The 25,778-nt window shown below is 52.1% G+C and overlaps 1 protein-coding gene across 1 annotated transcript; it reads right to left on the bottom strand.

Moving 5' to 3' along the window:
* Positions 1–11,628: 11,628 nt before the first annotated feature.
* On the bottom strand, positions 11,629–13,923 carry sox18 (SRY-box transcription factor 18). Its single transcript, XM_068748590.1, has 2 exons — positions 13,545–13,923; positions 11,629–12,929 (listed from the first exon to the last, which is right to left on the bottom strand). The coding sequence occupies exons 1-2, from the start codon at positions 13,921–13,923 to the stop codon at positions 11,629–11,631; spliced, it is 1,680 nt and encodes a 559-aa protein (XP_068604691.1).
* Positions 13,924–25,778: the final 11,855 nt, after the last annotated feature.

The following is a 25,778-nucleotide window of genomic DNA, read 5'->3' as shown; positions in this document are numbered from 1 at the left end:
CATGGCAGCTGCCATATTCACTTTGTTTAGTCACATGCTGTTCTGAACACACACACACACACACACACACACACACACACACACACACTAACCTATACACACACACATACACACACACACACACACACACACACACACACACACACTAACCTACACACAGCGAGAGAAATATTCAAATACTATTAGCTACTGTACAAACTATTCACATACTGTCTGGTGCAAGTGTAGAAACGCACACACACACATACACACACACACACACACACACACACACACATACCCACACACCCACACACCCACACACTCACCCCTCGAGAGCTCACAGTCTCTACAGCTGATTCACAAAGACAGCCCGAGACAAACAGCAAACACCGAGGGTAGAGCGAGATAGAGAGACACAGGGACAAGAGAGAGAGAGGGGGGGACAGGGAGGGACGGGGGAGGGACGGGGGAGGATGCGGGATCATCCTAATCCCATTTAACGTTTACATTACGGAGTAATTACTCAACCCTTTATTAGAATGTTGTCTTCCTGAGTCTGGAGGGCTGACGGGACTAAAGAGCATCGCCATGGAGACGCTACAGCCGTCCACACAGAGACGACGGCTGTGAGGTTTAAACAGGAAGCCACCCCGGAAAGCAAGAACAGCCCCCGTAAGCCGGCGCGCGGCGTCCAGGAGGAGATCTCAAACGTTCCTCATGGTCGTTTGCATGCCAGGCCACTAGGTGGCGGTGTAATCTTTAACCTCAGCACCACAGAACAAGGTCAAAGTCGTGGTTCAAATGAATAAAGCCAGCGGCTGCAGCACGAACGCAACCAGAGAGTCTGGGCCGGAACCACAAGCGCCGCGCCCGGCTTGCCGCCGCCGCCGCCGCTGACCACGACCTGGGAGGAGCCTACCGGTGGTTCCGCTTGACGCTCGTCTTCGTCCTGCCGTCCTCCGCTGTCTTTCCAGAAAAACATTTACTGTTTGTGGAATGAATTCCTTGGTTTAGACTTCTGTCATAGCGCTCGATAAATCTGCGGCCGGCTCGTCTGTCTCAAAAGTCGAAACTCTCGTTGAAGCCGTCGCTCACTGTCGGGGCTGATCGATGCTTCCAGTGGGGGGGGGGGCTGTGATCGAGGGCCCCCGTCGGCTCGCGGCACTGATCCCGTATTAAACGGACTCTAGTCCTGCTGCACTTTCATTGGGAGGCAGGAGGATGGTCAGGTTAGAGGGGAGGAGCAGGGGGCGGGGCTCCGACAGGGTGAGAGGTGAGGTTGAGGTGGTCTGAGACGGGGATGGGATGTCTCGTGGGCAAAAGGTACCCAGTGAATCATCGTGATCGATCAATCAATCAATCGATCAGTCCTGAGTATGAAATGGGGGCAAACATCACAGTTTTGATTCTTTTTATTCTCCTTCGCTTTTGAATTTAACTCTAAAAAACTCCTGGATTTAAATGACCTGACTTCACACCGTCGACATGGCAACGGTAACGCTAAACAAAATTAGAATCAAGCTCTCCAAGTTCAATTTAAAAACTCCTGACGGCGTGTTTCCCCCCCGATACTTTAATATCACTTACAGTTGTTCATTTATGACCCGCCTCCCCAGCCGCGTTCTTAGCTTAATTACTTCAGGGTTCCGTGGAAACGCTGGAGGCGGGGCTGGAGGCGGCGTGGGAGAAAACGAAGGAAACATTTATGATGGCGAGGACGGGGGAGACAATTAAAGAATCATGAAGAGGCTCCCGGAGACGAGACGAGAGGAAGACGAGCGTAAGACGAGAGGAAGATGAGCGGAAGATGAGGAAGACGAGAGGAAGATGGTTTTTATGGCATCCCGTCTGGTTCCGTTGTCGATAAACCTCCATAATGATTCATCACGATGGCGGACGATGAAGGTCAGACATCCGGCGGGGTTTGGTGCTTCCACCTCCTCGCCCTCCTCGCCTGCACGGTGGAGTCGGACCAGTGCCAGAAGGTTCTGGGTTCACATCCACATGCCGGCCTGCGGTTCTCTTGGGCTTCCTCCGGCCCACCGGACTCTGAACCGACGCTAATGTCGCTAAGGCTACGTTGAGTTTCCGGATTCACGCCGACATTTCCGATTCTCGTCTTCCGTTAGCGGCTAACTGAACTAGCGTCTCTTTAGACCTCGCGGTTTCGTGGCGCAGACTCGATGCTAATCTGGATCTGCTGCAGTAGAAACGGTTCCACCAGCCGGTTCTGACTGGATTCTGATCAGACCTCCAGACTCCAGCAATAAGCCGGCGCTGCTTTATCGCGCCGAAGCAATAAGCTAAACGCGTCTCCCCATCGGAGACTCGTACCTTAAAACCAATAAAGCCAGAGCAATAATGAAACGGGCGATTCAGGCCGAGCAGAAACCCGATTCCACAATCAATAAAAAGCCGAGCGGCTCTTTCTGCTGCCTTTAAGTATTTACAGTCTGAGGCCCGGAACTTTGGGCCCGTCTTTAATTTGTTACGCTTTGTTTCGTGTCCGTCGCCGTTTCCTCGGTGATCAGTTGTTGATCAAACATCAGGGTTACGCCCCTTTTTCTTTTAATTTTTTCATTCCTCGAGATTCACCGGATCCAAAGCAAAATAAAGCATCACAACCCAGGAAGCAGGAAGACAGTGAAACAATCCCATAAATTCACGCTAGATTAGCGTAGCACGTTATTGGCTCAATATTCTGCTTTTACGCTCCACAAAAAAATGATTCAGTGAAACTCTGAGCAGAAATATCAGCTATAACAATCAAATAAAAGCTAACGAGGCGAAGATAAAGCTTCCAGGGGAACATCCAGCATCGGTAGAATCGCTGCATCCAGCTGTGTGGAGGAGAGAGATGGGAGGGGGCGGGGCTGGACCTGGGAGGAGACAGTGATGGGAGGGGGCGGGGCTGGGAGGAGACGGTGCTGGGAGGGGACGGTGATGGGAAGGGGTGGGGCTGGGAGGAGACAGTGCTGGGAGGGGGTGGTGATGGGAGGGGGCGAGGCTGGGAGGGGGCGTGGCGAGGCTGGGAGGGGGCGTTGCTGGGAGGGGAGGGGCGGGGCTGGGAGGGGGCGTTGCTGGGAGGGGCCGGTGATGGGAGGAGACAGTGCTGGGAGGGGACGGTGATGGGAAGGGGCGGGGCTGGGAGGAGACGGTGATGGGAGGGGGCGGGGCTGGGAGGGGGTGGTGCTGGGAGGAGACGGTGATGGGAGGGGGCGAGGCTGGGAGGGGGCGTGGCGAGGCTGGGAGGGGGCGTTGCTGGGAGGGGCCGGTGATGGGAGGAGACAGTGCTGGGAGGGGACGGTGATGGGAAGGGGCGGGGCTGGGAGGAGACGGTGATGGGAGGGGGCGGGGCTGGGAGGGGGTGGTGCTGGGAGGGGGCGGGGCTGGGTGTGCCGTCCCCTCGACCCGCGACCTTCTGCTTCTATTCTTTGCTGATGATGTGTTTGTGTTTTTGTGTCTTTCCACTTCCACTATGATCATGATCGAACGTATTATTGACAAAAAGTGTCGTATAAATATGCGCTGAATATTTCACGCTCGTCTTCGGTGATGGATGAGATGAAACAGGATCAGGTATCGTTCACCTGCAGACAGTTTAAATATTAAACACGAGAGTGAAGCTCGAAAACGACCATTTTGTTTCTGTGACCAGCGAGGAAGAGCGAGGAAGAGGGAAGACGAAGGAGAAGCAGAGGTGAGAGGAGAGACGGAGCCAAACGGAGAGGTAAAAAAAGACAATCGGATCGAGTGAGAGCGACAACAGGAGGGGGAGGGGGGGGGGGGGCGATGACATCACAGAAAACCGGTGAGGTAATGTCTGATGTAGAAATGGAGCAGATAGAATGGAGAGAGTCTGCTGCAGCTCATAATGCGCCAAAATACTGTCCTCATCCTCATCATCATCATCGTCATCATCATCACCATCATCCTCATCATCCTCATCCTCATCACCATCACCATCATCATCATCCTCATCATCATCATCACCATCATCACCATCCTCATCACCATCATCATCATCATCCTCATCCTCATCACCATCATCCTCATCACCATCATCTTCATCATCATCACCCTCGTCATCACCATCGTCATCATCATCATCATCATCTCATTAATTTCCAACTCACTTTAAGATTTAGAACAAATCTGACATTCAGTATAAATTTTGTTCGAACATGAATTTTAAAACATTAAAAATCTTATTTGAATATATTTTTTAACATGTAACTTTTAATTAAAAGGTTGCCCTTTGCTAATGATGACCTTTTCCGTTTTGTTGTTTCCATGGTTACAGTTTAACTTTGCCTCAGATGAAGGTAACGTATTCCCGCTTCATTCTGCATATTTTCAAAGTTTAATTTGAAAAGTCAAACGTTTGTGTCAGACTTGTGATTAATAATCATAAACTTGAATAAAGTCCGTCCAGCCCCGGGGCATTATGGGTAAAGAAGAGGCCGAGCTATTCGCCCCCTCCTGCCCCCCCAGGATGGTGTCTTCTGTAGTTTCTACTTCTGTGGTCATTCCGCTGGAATAGTCAGACGAGCTTCTGGCTCCCCCTGCTGGTCAGAACCGGAAGCTACGCCCAAACCCAATCACAGAGCCGCGTCTCCATTTGTGTTTTAGAGACTCCGCCTCTGGATGGGGGGGGGGGGGGGGTGCACATTTGTTCACCGAGGACGGAGACATCCATCGGATCCATGTTCACCTCCTCGCAGCACCGGAACCGGCCCGGCTCCGCCCCCCCCCCCCCCCCCTGCCTGGTCACTGGTCACACTGGGCCGGGACCAGTTGGCGGAATTTCCCTTTTGCAGATTGGGACAGAGCGAGGAGCCGCAAGCAGCCGGAGCGAGGTGCCCCGTAACCACACGCACACACACACACGCACACACACACGCACACACACACACGCACACACACACGCACACACACGCATGCACACACACACACGCACACACACACGCACACACACACATGCACACACACACGCACACACACACATGCACACACACACACACACACACACACACACACACACACACACACGCACGCCAATGATATGTTGGGAGAGGGAAATCTGAGAAGGGGAAAACTGGAGGAAGAAGAAAAACAATAAGGGGGGGGGGGGGGCAGAGACGCCGAGACGCCGTGTCTCCGAGTCACTTCTGAGTCGACTAACCAGACCTGATCCAGATCCAGATCCAGATCCAGGTTCCAGGTCCTGCCAGTCAGGTGACGGTGACGGCCTCCAGAACGGACCAGGACTTCTTCTGGAACCGGGTCATGGAGTTCTTCTAGGAATTTAATCCGGAGTACCGATGAAGAACATTTATTCATCTTCGCTTAATTAGCCGTTTCAACCAAAATCCGGGTCGCTGGATCCACTGGAGCCGCAGTCTACGGGTTAGACCCTGGACAAGTCGCCAGCTGATCGCAGGGCCACACACACGCACACACACACACACACACACACTTTATGTTTTTGATCAGAGGAAACGGGAGAACATACAAACGCCACACAGAAAGGCCCCAAGTCGGATTTGAACCCGTGACCTTCCTGCTGTGAGGAAACAGCGCCACCCACTGCGCCACCGTGCTGCTGGTCAAAATGCAGGATTACAGAAAAGACTCATTTCCCATCGTTTTTGTCGCTGAAACTACAAATAATTGAAGAATTGCTGTGAAACCGCGACGAAGAGTTTCCTCTCTTCCTCAAACCGACGATTCTTTCCTTCTTTCATCTCCGTCACTTTCCCACAGTCCTCTCCTCTCTGTCTGCTGGCTGCCGTGGCGATGGCGTCATGCTGGGCCGCCACACACACACGCCCACACACACACACACACACACGCCTGTTTTAGTGACAACGCTGCGGAGTCAAATCTATAAAACTAAAGGCCGAGATTCTTTTCATTTCCACGCGGCTGCTCTGGAAAAGTCGTGTTTGACGAGGATGCAGGTTCAGGAGAACCGGGGGGGGGGGGGGGGGAGCCAGAAAGATAAATAGACGGAATTAGAACAAAACGTTCTGGAGGCGGGTCGACGCTTTAAAATGAGACGTTGAGAACCGCAGAGCCAGAATCCCCGGAATCGTTCTCCTCCGTGATTCTTTTTTAAGCCTTTGTCTCCCGTTTGCTCGGCTTTTCTCACGTTTTGTTCCCCGAAATCTTCAAAAAAATAGTCTGGAGCTGCACGGAAACAGAGAAACGGCACTTAGATTAGGAAACGGACGATTACGGGGAGAGTAAAAATATAAAGACAAACACAGCAAGAATAGAAAACGCTAAAAAGGACGGGGAAACGTAAAAAAATACAGGAAGGGGGGAATGACCTTCCACCCGTCCGTCAGGCCTGGCGTGAAATAATAAAACCTAAGATACAGCGGCTTCATCGTCATGGTTACGGGACTGCTTCCATCGTTAAGGTGAGGAAACAGGAAGTGGTTCCTCATAGAATGGTGTCTTGTTGGCTGAGCCGACCTCCTGATGTCGCCTTCCTCGTTTTACTATCGCCACGCCATCGCCCCCGTCCTGAGGCCCCGCCCCGTTGGGCTCCCACATCCGCGCCGTCACGCTGTGCAGTGCCATCGGTAAACGCTAGGGGGCAGTGCAGCTACAATTTGAGCAAGGCGCAACAAAAAGGGTGACGACCCCCCCGCCTGCGTTGAAACGTCCGACTCGTCGCCGCCCTCTGGTGGACGCGCTTCTGTCAGCAATAAACGAGCTGAAAGAGGCAGCAGAAGGGCCGAGGGAGGGGCGCTGTGGTCGGGGGGCCGCGGTTGGATTCAGGGTCAGGGGTCGCCCGCTCTTTCCTGCGAGTCCTGGAAATAGACCCGCCATCGCCACGTTGTTGTCGACAGGAACACAATTGAGTTTCCTCCCGACGGGGAAAGTTCGCGTCCCACAGTGTGAAGGCAGCACAGAAGCTGGAATGATCCTTGAGGTTCTGCCCGATGGTTTCCTCTCGGGTTTCCCCCGCCATGAGATCGTTTCCCGCTTTATTGCAGATCTTAGGAACAGCTTTTATTTATTCACAGGAAGAAAGCGTTGCCAACTTTTTACTGCGAACTGTGAGGACATTAAAACCGCTCACTTCCTGTTCCCAGCAGTCCCTGAGACAGGAAGTGAAGGCGCAGTTACTTCCCAAGGAGGCAGGAAACAGGAAGTGATGGGGGTACGGAGGAGAGCCTGACATCCTGAGTCAGAGAAAGGAGGAGTGAACGCCACCCCACCACCATGACATCATCTGGTCCAATCCAGGAGGCGGAGCTTAGACGTAATCTGAGGTGAAAAGATCTTCTGCTTCCTGTTAGCATCTCGTCTTCCAGCCGCGGCCCGGCGGCAGCTGCATCAATCAGGTGACCAGATGTAAAAAGAAGCCCCGTGATGGCGGCGGCGGCGGCGTGATGGATGCGACACGCGTGTCCATCAGAAGAGGAGAAGAAGCTATCGGGAACCGCTCAGGCGAAGTCGCGGCGCGGAACACGAAGCCGAGGAACGAGACCCGGATCCAATCCAGACACACACAAACATGTAGCGTTGTAAACAGAGAAGTCGTACACACAAACACGGCGTAAATCAGCTGCCGTCTAACATCTGAAACGCACACACACGCACACGCACACGCGCACACGCACACACACACGCACACACGCACTGCGGTGACTGATCTGACATCCTAACCACATGTTGGCCAATAAAACACCACAGAGACAGAAAGAGACGGGAAAATCCCTCCCTTTCTCTCTCTCTCTCCCTCCCGACCCGTAGTCTCTCGCCCGAACACATGGCTGGACAGATTCCTCTCTCGCTGGCATCTCGCTCTGAGGAGATGCACGGACGTCCCGACGCCGCGCTTCGCTCCCTGGTGGAACGACGATCAATCGGTTTCAATGACAGATCCACGGAGGTCGGGTCCAGCCCAGTTCTGGAGTGGTTCTGGTCTGGACAACATCTGGATCCAGGATGCTTCTAAATCAATCTTTACCATCGTGAGGGAAATGAAAATATTCTATCTTCTGACTTCAGGAATGATTGGACAAAAATGACACGATGACATCATCAGATCCAGCACACATTCCATACCAATCGCTAATCAATAATAAAGATCGGACCAGCATCAGATTCAGTCAGGAGACCCCCCCCCCCCCCCACACACACACACACTGGAAGCTCACGTGTGTTAGCTTCCAGCTGGGATAAGGGGAATACAGCCTTGTTATGTTTTCCAGTCAGATTAGGGAGCAGCGGGGTGTTCCCATAAAATATACACCTCACACACACACACACGCACACACACACGCACACACACACACACGCACACACACACACACACACACACACACACACACCCTTTCCAAACATCCCAAACTTCCACAGGAGTTTCCTCATCACATCCTCGCTGCTAAAACGCACACCAAGAGACACCGAGCACAAGGAAAACAGTTCAGAAACGTTTCTCCGGAGGAGTGTAGGAGTGAACGAGGGATGGGGGGATGGAGGTGAGGAAGGCAAGAAGGCAGGAAAGATAAACATGTAGGGAAAATGCATGAGAGGAAAAGGAGTGGAGGAGGAAAAACGTGTCGGGAAGAGGAAGAGAGGAGCGTCCAGAGGTCGAAGGAAGACGACCTGGAGAAAAAGAAGGAGCCGAGTCTGGACACAGGGGAACGTAAGGAGGCGTGGCCTGAGACTGATCCTGTTGCCTAGCAACAGTTGATTAGTTCTAGTTAAAGTCGTCGTAAAATCTGTGCAGCAGAAGTAGTGATACTAATAGGAATACAACATCTGCGGTTGTCACGGCGACAGAAGTGGAGTTTTTAATTTCATGATTTGTTTTCTCATTTCAAAATAAAGTGCAATCTTCGCCGTCGCTGCCACGCCCATAGAGGGCGCCGTTTGCAGGGAACGAATCCAATCGCTTCGCCACGAATATCGCAAATCAATTATAATGATGGAAAAGAGGGAAAGAGAGAGAGAGAAAGAGAGGGAGAAGCTCGAAAGGAAATAAAGACTGGAGGAAAAGAGTCGGGAAAAAGAAGAGAAAAAGAAGAAAATAGTTTTTCTCCCGCTGAGCCAGATCTGAACCCGGAGAGGACAGAATCAGGGCAGGACACTGAGCCGATTGTCTTTCTGTCCCTCCTTCTGAGACACGAGGACCGAGATCTCGCTGCGGATGTCCAATTACGCCGTTCGTTCTGGAAACAGTTGTTCTGCTAAAGTTAGGAAGTTGTTCCGCCTCCTGTCATTCGATCCTGGTTCTGGTCAGGATGGATGAGAGTCGGGATGAAAAACCAGGAAACCCCAAATGCCTGTCCGATGTGCTTCTCCCAATGCCAAGCCAACACGAGCTAATGCTAACAGGGAACGATGGACGGCGCTCGCCCGGCCGCCAAGGCCCGAAGCAGCAACACATGTCTGCTGGACCCGCCCCGCCCGTCCTCGGATCTGGAGCAGATCAGTTCAGCATGTGAACGATGGATCGCCGAGGGACGAGGCCGACGGGAGCGCTTTCACCATTTTAAAATGCTTTTGGCTTCCCGTTAAATATCATTTCTTGACCTTTTGACCTCTACAGCGCCACCGAGCCGAAGACGCAGCAGTGAAACGTCCAAACCGGATCCGAGTTCGTCTGCAGGAAGTCGCCACGGCTCCAAACAGGAAGTGGTTTTACACTCAGGCGGTTCAAAGAGAAGCAAACGTCCCCGAAAGTAACTTTCTTTCTTTGACCCGATGAATTAAATTCTTCTAAAATTGTCTAATCGCGACGACTGTTTGTTAAACGTCCATTTTTAAGTTTGTTTATTGCGAACGTGTCGCTGCAGAGACCCAAAAGAAGAAGAAGAAGAAGAAGAAGAAGCCGGAAACGAGGAGTTTATTTCATGAGAATTCTTTTATCAAACAGAACGGACACATTTACAAACCGTCGCTTTTCACATACGAGCACAAAGAGAGAAAATCGCAGCGACCCAAAGTTCTGGCTTGAGTTTGTTCTGAAGTGACTGTTGAGGAAAAGTTCTTCTGTTTGTGTTTTATTTTTCCCTTCTTTCCGTAATGACTCCCAAAAGGCCGGCGTCGCTGCACGGAAAGCGTCTCTCTGATGTTCTTCTGCACGTCACAGTAAATTAAAATGGAAACGAGACAGTTTGGTGTCAACAGAAAAGAATGTCCGACGCAGATGCAGGATTATTTTTAATGCTTCTTCCCCTCCGCGGCGGCTCGGATCGTCCTCGGGTCCGAGCCGCCAGGATTCACGGCGGCGGCGGCGGGATCCTCGGTTTGGTTCTACCGTTTCATGTCAAAACAACAACAAAAGGATCGTCTGTGGAACCAACGGCGAACAGATGCCAGATAAATCCTTAAAGAAGAGATCACAGGACGCTACGCTAACACAGACGCTGCAAAACGCAAACGAAACCACAAGTTCCTGTTTTAATCTACGGCCGTAAATCAGCCGGTAGCACAAAGCGTTGAGTTATCGACCCGATCGGCGGTTCTGTCTGGAGGCGGGTTCCTAATCACAGAGCGATGTGATAAAATTAGATTGAATGAATCATCTGAATCGCTCCTTTCTGTCTGGATGGAGGGGATTAGCTAACAAACTAGCTAGCTTAGCCAAACGCCTCGAAGAAAGAGCCGAAAACAACAAACCGGACCTTTGAAAGCAGAATCTATGAAACTAACAGAGAGAGCAGCGTCAATCCCAGTGCAACCAGAACGTTTCACAGTCTCAGGTTCTCAGGAGAACCGACGGTAAAAGGCGGTGGGACAGAACCCAACATGGAAGTTCATTCCACGCCGTTACAGACGGGAACAGCTGAGCAGCTGCTAAAGAACGGAAGCTACGGCGGCCTTGAAGACAGGAAACCCGCGAGCTCTGTGGAGCCGAGTCCTCGTCTCCTCCCGGCGTTTAGGAGAACCCTTCATCGAGACGTCTTCTTCCAGTGACGCTCCAGAACGCCGTGTTCCGTTATCCGTGGAACTAAATAACAGTTTTCATCTCCTCGTTGCGCCGTAAAGGCTCGGCCGGTCACAGAAGAAGAACATTTGACTCATCAGAATATCCGCCAAGAAGAAAACAACTTGAAGACGCGGCGCTTTTGGCCGGGAGTCGGACACGAGGGAACGGCACGCATCCCGGTCAGAACCCAACCCGGCTCGTAAAACACCCCGATAGTCTGTGGGAGGAATCGGCGGTCCGCTCTGCGGCCAAGGCTTTCCCGACAACGTTCCTGAGAGACACATGGAAGCAGGATTCCCTCCCACGGACCGTCTTTCCCTCCGTCCGTCTCCACGTTCCCGTTGAGACGGTTCTATGTTTGCCCCGAGATCACAGAGGTGGCGTCCTTTACTCCGACCGCACCTCGGGAACCTCGACGGGTCGACGGCAACGTTAGCTAACGCCGTCTGGTTGCTAGCTGCCGCCGCATGCCAACACATTAGCTTAGCTTAGCTTAGCTAGCACGGATCAGGATCTTGTTCAGGAATCATCCGATCTAAAAAGCAGGGATCACCATGAAGTTTATTTTTGCGCTCCAGCACCGGAACCGGTCCGTTTTAACTTTAAATGTAAGAATCTGATTTCTGGAATACTTCCTGTGTCTGAAGATGGTTGAAACCCAAGCGGCCTGAAACAAGATGGCGTCGCTATCCAGTAATGCAGGCGCTATAATAGACGGCGCTGCTAGCATCAGATAGCGCCGATATTAGGGGGCTGTTCCCTTCATCGCCGTTTAGAATGCTGCTGTTAAGGATACCGCTAACACTGCTACTCATGCTACGAGGTGCGCTACTGCTACCGCCACGCCCACTCTGGACTTTCAAGCCACTCCCACCACAGGCAAAGACCTCCTCCCGATCCCTACCGGCGTTTACGTACTGGTCGAATTCATGCCGGTCCACCTCGGACCAGAACTCAGCGGAGGAGGGGCCCATTAGGCTAGGGGTCTCTGGATTGGAATTGTCCACGGGCAAAGTGGGGGGGAAGGTCGGCTGGATGATGGAGGAGGAGGAGGAGGAGCAGGAGGAAGGAGAAGCTTCCGGGGGAGGTGAGAGCTGCCCCAGGTGAGAGGGCATGTAGTACGCGCCGTTTAGCGGGCTGCTAGCGTACACCTGGCCGAAGTAGCCGTTAGCTCGATGCAGCACCTGCTGGGACTTCATCGGCTCAGGGAGGCTGATGGAGGGCTGGGGGTAGGACACGGGACAGGAGGCGTCATGAGGAGGTGGGGGACACTTTGCTGGACTCCTTAAGGCAATGTGGCGACTCGGATTCAACCTGGAGTTCACGGCGCTCACGCTCGAGGTCAGATTTGACTCGACGCCTCTGGAACCTCTACCGGGACTCAGACTGGGAACGCTCATCCCGGAACCCGGACCGTACCCCGCCGCACCGTGGGTGGAGCTTTGCCGACTGTGGTTGTTGTAGTTATGGCTGTAATGCTGGTTGTGATGATGAGGGTGGTGGTACCCGCCCCAAGCTCCAAGCCCCGCCTCCTCTTGCATGTGCTGGGGGAAAAACACGGATTCCCCCGCCCCGTCTTCCAGAATATCCAGAGGGGACATCTCCGGGGTGGGAAGGCCGTAGCTCTCAAACTCTGGATGTCCCGGGGGCTGCAGGTCCCGGAACTGCCTGAGAGAGGGCAGCAGGTGGTGGGGGTGCTGGTGGTGCATGGCGTGGGCGCCCGGGCGTCCATAGGTAGCCCCCCCAGAGACGCTGTCTGCACCCAGCGGACTGATCCCGGGTCCCAAGCCCAGACCCGACGCCCCGCCCTGCCCCAGGCTGTGAAGCAGCAGCCCCGGCTCGACCCGCTTCAGCTTTTTGGTGGTCTTTTTGCGGCGAGGTCTGTACTTGTAGTTCGGGTGATCCTGCAGGTGCTGGACCCGAAGGCGCTCCGCTTCCTCCACGAATGGCCGCTTGTCCGTGGAACTCAAGGCCTTCCAAGACTGACCTGGGAGGAATGTCGGAAAGACAACAATCATTTCGTCATCCGAAAGTCAGAATCGGGCAGCAGGTCCGATACGGATGAACCTCCGCCCAGAACGTTCTGGAGAGGACGGCGTTTGTTTGTTTGTTTGTTTGTTTGTTTGTTTGTTTTCAGGATGACAGAAAACCTGCCGGATGGATAAACGTCTGAAGACGGTCTAACTTAGATCCCATTAAAACCGGATCCGGAGACTCGTCTGGATACAGAAACATCTGGTGCGATACCCAGCGGCGTCCCCGTTCCGGGTCCGATACCCAGCGGCGTCCCCGTTCCGGGTCCGATACCCAACGGCGTCCCCGTTCCGGGTCCGATACCCAACGGCGTCCCCGTTCCGGGTCCGATACCCAACGGCGTCCCCGTTCCGGGTCCGAACCCGACGCGGCTCTAACCGGCGCGGACGCGTTGCCGAAGCTTCTTCTAGATTTCACACGGAGATTTATTTGCATTTATTTGTCACGTTAATCTGTAATCTGAGCCGGCACGCTTTGACGGGCTTCAATCAGCTGACCTGTGATGTCACCATTTAGTCGCTCGTTTGATTGGCTGCCCACGACGGCGCCTTCTGTGTCCCCGTCTTACCGAGCATCTTGCTGAGCACGGCGTTGTGCAGGTCCGGGTTCTGGACCGCCAGTCGCTTCCTCTCATCTTTAGCCCAGACCATGAAGGCGTTCATGGGCCGGCGGATCCGCTGCTCGGCCCCCAGCGCCCTCCCGTCCGCCGGGCCTGCAGTCGGACCTCCTGCCGGGTTTGAGTCTGGACTCTGTCCTCCGGAACCACGAGCGAGCCTCGGTTCTGTCCTCTTCATGCTGCCGTCAGGAGAGCTGCAGTCCCCCGAGAGGTTCTGGTCGAAGGCCATTTCAGAACCAGAAGCGGGGCTCGGGGTCCCGGACCCCCAGGGCCCCCGGAGGGACGCCCGGCTGGCGTGCAGGAGAGTCTCTCTGGGCTCGGTTAAATTCATTCCAGAACTCGGATTCAGAAATTGTGACTCGGAAGGTTTCCTCTTAAAAAGACGTAAAAGAGACGGATCTGAAACATGGAGATGAGAGGAAGAGGAGAAGAGAGGAGATGAGAGGAAGAGGAGAAGAGAGGAAGAGGAGATGAGAGGAAGAGGAGATGAGAGGAAGAGGAGATCTTCCTCGGTTCTTCCCGAGCGCCGTCTCCGAGGCCGTCCGACTCGCTGCCCCGTTTGAAAGTTTTGAAACTTGTGGCCAGATTTAACCGACCCATGCTGAGCGTATATGTACCCCTCGCTGACCAATCACAGACGACCGTCACGGGAGAGTCAGCCAATGAGACGCCAGGCGGGCGTGTGTGGAAGTCAAAGGAGGGAGGGGAGCAGGACCAAGCGTCGCCGCCTCCTCTTTCCTCCCCCCTGAAGCTTCACACACACACACACACACACGCGCGCACACACACACACGCACGCACACACACACACAGATGTAATCAGAGAGGCTCCATTGTTTCTGTTCAACTGAGAAAGAAGCTTCTCACACACATTCAAGACACACATGCATTAACACGCACACACACACACGCACGCACACACGCACACACACAATATGCACAAGAGAAACGTGTAATTACGTCTGCACATGTGAGATGCAAAAGATGGATACTCACATTTGTTTTTCTCTTTGTGTGTGTGTCTGTGTGTGTGTGTGTGTGTGTGTGTGTGTGTTTCAGGGCAGGTCAGTCCCGACCGCAGCGATTAGTGGCGTCGCTTAAATAGAGAGAAAGAAACATGGAAATGAGAAGCAACAGTTTTCATAAAACGGACAAAATGTGCAAATTAAATTTAAATTTAAAATAAAAATGTATTAAAACAAAAAGTCTGATCCTAATTTCTGGCGATGATTTTATTGCACAGATTTTTACTGCAGGAAAAAACGATTTTAAAGAGCTTCCAGATGGACGTTTGGGACGTCCGTCGGCAACGGAGACTCGATTAAATCATCCGACATTCCAAACACAAAGCCTCATCCCGGTCGGGAAGACGGGCCCCGGCTCGGAACTCAACGCCACCGCTCAGGTGTGCATGGGTTTAACCCCCCCCCGGTTAAAGTGTTCAGGGTCGACAGCAGCCCCAACGTGCTGCGTTCAATGTCCGTCAGGGAATCTGGACTCATGAGGGACGTCCACCGAGCGGCGCTGCGCTCAAGAACACCTTTGAGATGTGGAATAATTAGTCCACGTTGATGAATCTGTTCAACCTCACTGACACGTCCAAGGCCACGCCCCTCGACCCCGCCCCCGCACTGACCCCGGCGGCGCACACGCTCGCCGTCTTCCCCCACACCCAGCTCCAGGGGAATCTGTTGGCGGCGCCAACGAGCCTCCTGCTCGACCAACCAGGAACTCCTCCCAGTGCGGTGTGTGTGTGTGTGTGTGTAGGTGTGTGTGTGTGTGTGTGCAGGTGTGTGTGTGTGTGTCTAGAATGCGAAGAAAGACAACGCGGTTGCTACGTAGCCTAGCCTGCTACAAAGCTTCAGGTAGATTTGTGTCATCACGCTAGCGCACGCTAGCATAGACGGCGATCCGTCCACCAGGGGGCAGTGAAGAGTCAAACGGAGCTTGGGTCGATGCACCTGGTGAATATAAAGCGTCCTTGCTGCTGCACCGCCCCCTAGCCGCTTCCTGCGGTAATGCTGCATTTCTTTTGATGTGAAGTCGTGCAGCGTCCTCATCCTCTGGGGACCATGAACGCCGCACGACGATCCAGAGGAAATAATGCGGGCTCTGCGGTGGTCTTTTGTCCCTTCTCCTAACCCGTCCTTTCTTCTCAACGCCACGGCGTTAATTATTCCCAACGCGCGCGTTTGTGTGTGTGTGTGTGTGTGTGTGTGTGTGCGTTTGTGTCGTCGCGACACACCTTTGCCACAAAGGAAATTTGGCCGAGATGCCAGACTTTGTGGCGAGAAAGAAAAGAGCGCCAGAGAGGGAGAGAGCGAGAGAGAGAGAGAGACAAAGAGACAGGAGGAGGGGAGGACATGGCGAGGGACGCTTTCCTTCACAACTCCTAATAAGACACGCAAACACAGACACAAACAAACACGCACCCACATTCTGGACGAAAAGACACAATGGCATTGTAATGGGTGTGTTTACTGGTGTGTGTGTGTGTGTGTGTGTGCGTGCGTGCGTGCGTGCGTGCGTGCGTGCGTGTTTATATGTGGGAGAGGTCATGTTCACACACCGTTCTATTTCTGAATGCGCTGATGGAGGGAAGTGTGTGTGATGATGGATGGCGCGCACACACACACACACACACACACACACGGATACCGCTAACACGGGTCGCTGTGGGAATCCCCCACCTTTATCCAACACACACACACACACACCATTTTATGGCCTTTGAGGTCAAAGGTCAGGAATCTCAACAAAAACAAACATTTTCTGCATGTTTTTATCAAAACTGTGTTAACGACACGGCAGGTGTGTTCCGGGCGGCGTGGAGGACGGACGCCCACGCCACGCCACGCCCCTCCCACTCCCACGCCACGCCCCGCCCCTCCCACTCCCACGCCGGAAGCTTCTTGCAGTCATGACGCTTATTTTCGAGCATCCTGATTCTACCGCTTCACAGTTCTGGACGCTGCAGGACTAAACTCTTCTCCTTCGGCATGTTGACGGGGATCCAGGACGACTCCATGAAACTCCCTCCAGAACCAACATGAAAGACGCTGGGGGGGGGGGGGGGGGGGGGGGGGGAGTCGTGCTTGCGTCGCTGTCTGGATGCTCATTTATGTTTTACGATTTGAAAACAGAGAGGCGTGATCGGGAAGAAGCGTTTTCTCCTAGATTTCCGTGGAACTTGAGGTTTTAGCCTCGACGCGCTCGGTCGGGTTCAGGGTCCGGGACGGACGGAAAAGTCCCTTCAAACGAAACTATTTCATAAATGGGAGCGAAAGTGTGAAAACAAGCTTGTTTTTCCAAACTGGCTGAAACAACCACTTTTTTTTAACCTTTTCTGCACACAGATTGAACAAAACTTAAATTCAAGAAGCTCAAAGCTCAGAAATGAAATATAATTAATCTAAAAACTTCAAATCTGAGACAAAACTATTTTATGGCTATGATATTTGGAATAAACATATCATTTCCTCACATGATTTGACACATGGCGGTGATTTGCGTAAGCCAGCAGCTTAGCTTGGTTCCGCGTGACGGCTAACGATGAGCGATGTAGCCTGGGGGGGGGGGGGGGGGGGGGGGGGGGGGGCGGTTAGCGTGCGTCTATTCACAGCCCAGCAGGGCTTATCGGTCCCCATCCTGGAGTTAATGTCCGACGCTTCCCACGTCCGGCCGTTCTCTTCTCGTCATTTCCTCTCACCGATGCTCAAACCGTCGCCTCCTCATCTTTCCAGTTTCTCCGCCCCTCTTCTCTCGTCTCGCTTCAGATTCGCCGCCGTGTCATTTTCAAGCTTTCTGTCCGGAACGTACCAACAGGAAGCAAGCGGGAAGCAAGCGGGAAGCAAGCGGGAAGCAAGCGGGAAGCAAGCGGGAAGGAAGCGGGAAGCGAGTGGGAGATGAAGCCGAGGCTAAAGATGGCAGCCGTCATATTTCATAAAGTCCCGGTTCGTCCCGTCTCTGGTCTCGACGAGCACGCCACTCCTCCTGATTACACGTTACGTGGCGCCAAACATTTTGCAACCAGAAAAAACTCAATTGGTCAGATTGTGAGGTCACATGAAGACCGACGCTAGTTTAGGACGCGCAGACTAAAGTGATAGAGACGGCTCCAAGCGGCCGGCGGCGCCGACTGACGGCGGATCAACTGAGAACACACCAAACATGCAGATTACAGGCCGGGCCCGGATTACAGGCCTCCGCCTTCAGGGCGGTGATGGACGCCGGCCGTCGGGGCCGCAGGAAGCTAATCGACACCTGAGCGGAAGTCCCCGGGTCCTCTCGGCGACTTTCACACGCGGCGTTTGACTCGAGACGTTTGCAGCCGCGTTCTTCAACAGCCGACGCTGCATCGCTGCGAGCCGCGTGTCCCATGTCCTCCAGAGCGGGACATGCTACCGGCGAGACGCTACCGGCGAGACGCTACCGGCGACCCGCTACCGGCGAGACGCTACCGGCCCCGTCGCTGCACGCAAAGACCTTCAGACTGTTAGAACGCAGGGCGTCGGCATGCAAAGCGGACATCGCGTGCGGGACGTCGGCCGATCCGGTAGCTTCTGTAGAAACGCAACGCGTCCCCTCAAAGATGTCAAAGACGACGTACGCAACTTTTATTACCTCCCCCGGGGAGGTTCTGCTTTTACGCGCTTGTTTGTCTGTTAGCAGGATTACGGGAAAAACTGCTGGATAGATCTGGATGAATTAAAATCTGAAGATTCATTAAGTTCTGAGACCGATCCGGATACAAAAACATCTGGATTTTCCCCATTTACTTATATAATGGAGGTCATATCTTGTAAATTACGTATTCGATTTACTCACCAGAAATCCCGGTCATAAAGTGGTCCGATAGGAACCATCATGTCTTCTGGTTCTGATCCAGAATGAGGTCAGGAACAAATATTACATTTTAACATTAAACCCATTTATGGATTCAAGAATCAGTTAAAACTGATTCACTTTGTCTTTTCATGTTGGTGTATAAAGATACCAAGAACGATCTAGAACCTTCTGGTGCTGATCCAGATCACCGTGTGGACGGTGTAGATCCGGTCTGTGCTCTGAGTGTTTTTCTAGTTTTATTTTAAGTAGCGTTTAAATCAAAGATGTCGGCGGCGTTCTCGCCTACGTCGTTTGTTCCGGCCGTTTGCTGGTGTGAAACTTCCAATATCAAAGACCCGGTGTCAGAAAAGGTCTCATTCCGGATCAGACCAAACGTCCGGCCGGCGTCGCGAAGAAGAAGAAAAACAAATTCAAAAAGAGCCGCAATGTCAGGAGAGAGGAATCGATCAATAAAAGAGGTGCGTCTAAAAAGGAGGACAATCAAGACAATCGATCAGGAAGCCCACGGAGACAAGCAAAGGTTCTTCAGTGCCACGTCTGACCCAGGAAGTGAATCGCTGGTAAGATGATGGTTGATAAACGGTTCTGCCGGGTCGGGTTCTGTGTACAACATCACGTACTGGCTTTGTTTCCCGACCCGACTGTTTCGTCTCCGCGTCTCAGTCCCCCACGGTCTTCTGCCCATCAAACGGGAACAGGAGAAGGATTCCGGGCCGACGTGGGACCGTGGATTCTTTGGACCGCTCGGGTGGGGGGGTGAGCGTTCTTCTTTTGTGGTGAGCCTGTGGGAACCGCTGAAGGAGACGGCGTGATTCCTGAAGCCAATGCTATCAGACAAAGTCAATCAGAGGGGACAATAAGGACCGGGACGGCGCCGACGGTCGCCGAGGGCGATAAGGACTGGGATGGAGCCCGCAAGAAGGATGGAATCGGATCTGAATTCCAAACCAAAGCTGCAGAAGAGGAGAAAAACAAAAGGAATAATTACAGAACTTGGGACGAAGGCCAAACCTCTGACTCTTTTTATTGGTTAATCTTTAGGTCTCAAAGTGTCTTTAATTCTTTCAAATTAAATGTAATTAAAATAAAATGACAAGAAACCTTTCTTGTGGTTTTAAGAGAATAAAAAATGCCAGAGTGGGAGTCAGAACTTTCCATGCACAGCCGCGTACTGAAGATAATAGCGTGCGGTCGTCGCTAACTCCTAGCGCTACGTTTCAGGCTTTCGGGACAAATGTTTGGGTTCTGTCAGAGCGGTCGTCCGACATTTGTCCCGCCTGTTCGTCTGTCCTTTATGGAGTCTTGTTCAAACACAACCTCAGTCAGAGAGAACAGCCGCTCATTTAGAAGCTACGTGCGCTCTGCGCCGCGGAACACAGGGCGACTTGGCCGTGAGGCGGCACCGTTGCGTTTACACGGGTCGTTTGTCGCTTCGGTTGAGAACGCGAGTCAAGCCGAGTATCCGTGACGGTCGGGACGGAGCGGCACCCCGTCCCACGGACAGACGCCCAGTTCCAGTCCGAACGCTGTAATCAGTCGCTGCCAGTTCCAACCGGACCTGGACTTTATTTTTAAGCAGCAATTTCACTTTGTTTGTTTTTGACGCGTTTCATTTATGTTCAGCCGCACCAATTACAGGTGCCCGAGGGTTTAACGCCGGCGTTAGCGGATGGCTCGCTAAGAATAACCAAACCAGAGTTTATTTGGTGAATAACAACCTCACCACGACTCACACCGCCGCCTCCAGTCGGTCGCCATCATATAATTTGATCCTCATAAAATTATTAAGTTGACTCAGTTTCCAAAAAAGTATTTTTCCTCTCTCAGATTTCTTAAAAGGTGGATTTTGATTTTACTACAAACTATAACGTGTATAATTATAAATAATTATAATGTGTATATGTTAAATGCCGATGTTGTTGTTGCTAAAAGCCGCAACAAATATAAGATGTTTTTTTGTTTGTTTTAAAAACAAAACAAAATAAAGTATTTAAACTCCTAAATGTAGAAGTTTCCGGCTTTTGGATTTTACAGGTCACAGCTTTTCTAATTCTGCCAACTTTCGTCAGAAAAGCATCGTAATAATTTAAAAGTCTTTGATGCTAGTCGAAAAGCGTGAAGTTAGCATAGTTGCTTCAGCTACAGAGGACGAATTTATAAACATTAAATGTTAACATTTATATTCAGGTAAAGTCAGGGATAAAACGGTAGTCAGACGAACTGAACGCTAATGCTATTGTGCTAGCATTACAATAGTAACAATAACTCGAATAACCCAACATGCTAGCGCTAATGTTTGATTGGCTGTCGCGGATTTTAGCATGTATGCTAGCCTGTTAAATCCAGATAATGCTAAGCTACATATGATTAATAACGAAATAACGGGTCGATGCGATGCGTGTGTTCGACGCCCGGTTGTGATTTTGTGCTGTAGCGAGCCGTGTGGTCGAGTCTTTGCGGGGGTGGGGCGCTTTGCCGCTACGCTACGAGCCCAAAGCAGCGCGGTTCTACGACCGAGCCGCTCAGCAGAGGCAGGACAGCGGATGATTTCTCTTGGCAGGTTCTGTTGTTATTTAATTGCTCGGTGAAGTTCGGTGGATCCAGTCGTTGAAGTGTTTCCAGAGCGCCGCCGCGGTATCTGTGCACGCTGTATTTCATACAAATTATGTTTACTTTGGACTTCTGCCCGCCATCTTCTGAAAGTGTGGCGTCGGTTTATTTTGGTTTCCCCCCCCAGGCAGCCTGAGATTTCCATTCACTTCCACTACGATCAGTTTGAAGGAAACTGCAGCGAACAGCGGACCCACAGCAGCTAGCTTCTGTTTTTTAAGGCGGTATTTCCTCGTAGCATAAATGTAGATGTTGTCGCTTAACATCTTAGACGTCTGATGTCAGCGTTGTGACATCTCTCTGATGAGAGTCACAAAAGTATTCATGCTATTGTTGTTATATTTGTTGACTGCTAGCATCCTGCTAGCATTATTCTGCGTTTAGCTCGTGTGCAGCATGGGCTTCGACAATTTAGTGTCTCGCCACCTGCAATTCGGAACACTGATGACACAAAGCGGCGTGAATATTACATCACTTTCAAAAGAGCTCCTCCCACCAGTGTGGCTTTAATTTTTATCTGCCGCCATCTATACAAGCTTTAAGCGTCTCTTAAGTCCCTCCCCTTTCTGCTACACCATAATGCAATTGGAAACCAAAAGAGAATGCGATGTAAACGTAAATAAAATAACAAGGGCATCTTTAAAGCTGAAACAAAGACAAATAAAGGAGATTCTGAATTTACAGAATGGAGGGAGATAAGAAGGGATGAGAGGAAGAGGAGGAGGAGGAGGAGGAGTGATGGAGAGCAAACTCCGTCTCCAGTTCAGTCAGCCACAGAAGTTGGGAAAGTATTCTGTGGTCGCCGCAACTATTCCGAAAATGTCAAACTCAGAGGGAGGGGATCCCAGAAAGGGCGAGCGAGGAAGAGAGAGACGCCGCAGCGTGGCGCTTTAAGAATCTGTAAGCCCCTCCCTGTGTGAGAAAACACACCTCTGCACAGGTAGGCGGTGTGTGTGTGTGCGTGTGTGCGCGTTGATTTTATATGAAAATGGAATAAATGACAGTTAAAATAAATAAACAGTTTTCCATAAACCAAAACGTCCTTATCGCCCCCTGCTGGCCGGCGATGGTACCGATGCTGATGAGGCAGGCGTGATGAGATTTCAGTTTATTGTTCCGTCCTCGCGTGTGAAAAACACACATTTAGATGTGCGACAGGCGTGTCCGGCGTGGCTACGTGTTTAAAGCGCGTTTCTGAGCTCAATTAGAACCTCAAAACGTCGCGTTTTCACGAGGGAGATTCCACAGACGGGAAAAACAATCCACTCGCATGTGAACGGGTTTAATTCACGCATTAAACGGGAAATTCTTATAAAGGAATTCAAGCTGGGAAAAAAACAACAGTTCCATTTCTTCCCCGCTGAAACACAGTCATCGGCCGCCGCCGCCACCAGTGAACTCCACGGGGGGGAGGAATAATCAGAAAGCCGTCACCGTCCTCAGCCAATCAGAGTGCTCCGACACACTCATTTGTTTCTCACACACGACATCGGGTCACATGATCACGCCACAAATAAACAATCAGAAAACAGCTGAGTGTGTGTTCTCAAAAACAAACAGAGGAAAACAAAAGATGCCGACGTTTACAGAAAAACAAACATGCACCCCGCGCGTGTGTGTGTTCAGCGGTGCACACACACACACACACACACACACACACACACACACACATCCCACCATTGTCCACACACAATGTAAAGGCATCCACACGCGTGTAAAACGCGCTGCGCTCGCTCTCACAGCCGATAGGAATCTATAGTGCGTGTCGACGTGTGCGTGTCGACGTGTGCGCGTCGACGTGTGCGTTAAGGATGGAGGGCAGTTTCTGGGAATTGTGCTGCTGCCATGGCGACGGGACGGGAGCAGCGGGAGGGCGGAGCATGTGTGTGTCTTCATTGTTATACGGCTGGAGATTAGAGCGCCTTTTCAACACTCTGCAACACACACACACACACACACACACACACACAATAATGAGGGCAGCCATGCTGAATGATGGACTCGGCCTGTTGCTTCACGACCGTTGATGAAAAGTGACAGAAACTTGTTTCGATTATAAAACTTCATCCGACCCGACGGGCGCTGAAGTATTTCGGTTGAGTCTAAAACTTCACTCAAGTTTTACTCCAGAGACGGGCTACTTCTTCTTCTCTGCTAGTTACGTAGCAACCTGGGGGGGAGGGGGGGCAGGAAGTAGACGAGGGGGAGAACACTCTCTCAGTTTCACGCAGTACAACACGCAGTACGACACACAGTACAACATGTAGTACGCTACGCAGTACGACACGCAGTACGACACGCAGTACGACACGCAGTACGACACGCAGTACGACATGTAGTACGCTACGCAGTACGACACGCAGTACGACACGCAGTACGACATGTAGTACGCTACGCAGTACGACACGCAGTACGACACGCAGTACGACATGTAGTACGCTACGCAGTACGACACGCAGTACGACACGCAGTACGACACGCAGTACGACACGCAGTACGACATGTAGTACGCTACGCAGTACGACACGCAGTACGACACGCAGTACAACACGCAGTACGACACGCAGTACGACACGCAGTACGACACGCAGTACGACACGCAGTACGACACGCAGTACGACACGCAGTACGACACGCAGTACGACACGCAGTACGACACGCAGTACGACACGCAGTACGACACGCAGTACGACACGCAGTACGACACGCAGTACTACACGCAGTACGACACGCAGTACGACACGCAGTACGACACGCAGTACGACACGCAGTACGACACGCAGTACGCCACCCAGTACGACACGCAGTACGACACGCAGTACGACACGCAGTACGACACGCAGTACGACACACAGTACAACATGTAGTACGCTACGCAGTACGACACGCAGTACGACACGCAGTACGACACGCAGTACGACACACAGTACAACATGTAGTACGCTACGCAGTACGACACGCAGTACGACACGCAGTACGACACACAGTACAACATGTAGTACGCTACGCAGTACGACACGCAGTACGCTACGCAGTACGACACGCAGTACGACACGCAGTGCGACACGCAGTACGCTACGCAGTACAACACGCAGTACGACATTTAATCAAGGAAAAGTCCCCCAGAACATTTCTGGAGCGTGACCTCAGGACGGCGTTGCGACATCCTCCTGAACGTCTGAAGGCGTTTCCTCGCCGTTTGGAAACGTTCACGCCGGATGATTACCGGCGTCAAAAATACTTGTGATGTCACAAAACGATTTTATTAGGTTTAAAGTAAAGCCAGAAAGTCAAACTGTCATTTGAGCCGCTTTCCCTTCAGTGATCTGACATTAAAGACATCAAAGTGTCGAAACGCTCGCCGCCTCGCCCCGGTGATGCTTTTCAGACGTGGAGGATTGTTAGCGGGTCCATAAAAGAGACGCTTCCCCTCAAACGTTCTCACATGGTTCTGGTTAGACGGCCGTCGGAGGCCCGGAGAACTTAAACCCGCATCTGTTTCTAGATGTGGCAAAGATTAGAGGAGAAATGAAAGCAGAGACAGAACGTCCTCCGGAGGCGGCGCCGGAACCGGTTCCAGCGCCGCCTCCAGAGGACGCCTGCATGGTGGAGGTCAGCTGATGTCCAGAACCCGGACCCCCATCCGGGCTGGAGAATGGATGGATGCGTGCCAACGCCGGGCCGCAGTGGACCAACAGCGCCAGGATGATGACATCATCGTCACCTTGTTCCTGACTTCCTGTCTCCCGCCTGCCTGGAATGTTGGTATCCGACCGGGACACACACAACCTCATTCACACGCACACACACACACACACAGAAGGTGGAATGGTGACATAATTAGGCGACATCATCAGGTGACATCATCAGGTGCTAAGCAGGTTTCATTGATCCGGTACAAACAGTACAAAGAAGTCCAAGAACTCCCCCCCCCCCCCGGCCAGCAGCTTCAACCCGAGCAGATCATTTATACCGATCAGAATCGAAATCAGGTCAGGCATGAGATACAGAACATCGGTCGGAACCAGAGCCGACGCCGCCCTGTGGCAGAGCTTTTGACGCCAGCGCCACTGGACCCAGACGATGACCCGGTTCACCAACTGAACAGATCGATCCATACCCGACCTCCACGAGGAATCAATCAGGGTCCAAAACCAGAAGTTATGTGTTCGTGAACAGAAAAAATGATAATAAATGATAATTCAGAAGTTTAAATAAAGAAGAAGGGATGAAAAAGAAGGTGTGGAGACTATTTCATGACTGGAAACAAAGCTACCTGCACAGGTAGACCACGCCCACAGCACCTGGCCGGAAACCCGCGCGTCAGGAAAATGACACAAAAACGTCACACAAGCAGAAACGACGTCTTACCTTTGCCGTGTTCTGATTGTGGCCCGCCGACCCGCTTTCTCCGGCCCTGGAAGCCCTTTGAACGTGCCGCGTTCAATAATCACTAATATTATGATGACGTGTTCGTTTTGAAGAGTTTCAGAAACTTAAATCCACCTTTTCAGGGTCGCTTCGAGCTCATTACCAAATCAAAGGGTTCGGAAAGGCTCTCAAATTAAGAAAGAAAACGAAACGAAGTCGTGATAAAGTCCTACTTCCTGCTTCCTTCATCGCGGGGGGCGTGTCCCAATGGCGCGCACCTGCGCTGGGCAGGTAATTAGGCTGGGGCCCGGACCGGAAGCCACCGGAAGTTGGTTCTGATCCAGAGAGATGTTCTGC

This window comes from Brachionichthys hirsutus, chromosome 2 (genome assembly GCF_040956055.1).
Source record: "Brachionichthys hirsutus isolate HB-005 chromosome 2, CSIRO-AGI_Bhir_v1, whole genome shotgun sequence".
NCBI classification, from domain to species: Eukaryota; Metazoa; Chordata; class Actinopteri; order Lophiiformes; family Brachionichthyidae; genus Brachionichthys; species Brachionichthys hirsutus.
Note: the sequence above shows the minus strand (reverse complement) of the source record. Positions and strands in the feature narration are given on the sequence as shown.

What these genes read in the sequence shown, in the direction of transcription:
- sox18 (XM_068748590.1), bottom strand. Translation starts at nt 13,923, where the DNA reads ATGAATTTAACCGAGCCCAGAGAGACTCTCCTGCACGCCAGCCGGGCG. An exon ending in CGTGCTCAGCAAGATGCTCG is followed by an intron (nt 12,930 to 13,544) that starts GTAAGACGGGGA and finishes CATTCCTCCCAG; the next exon opens with GTCAGTCTTGGAAGGCCTTG.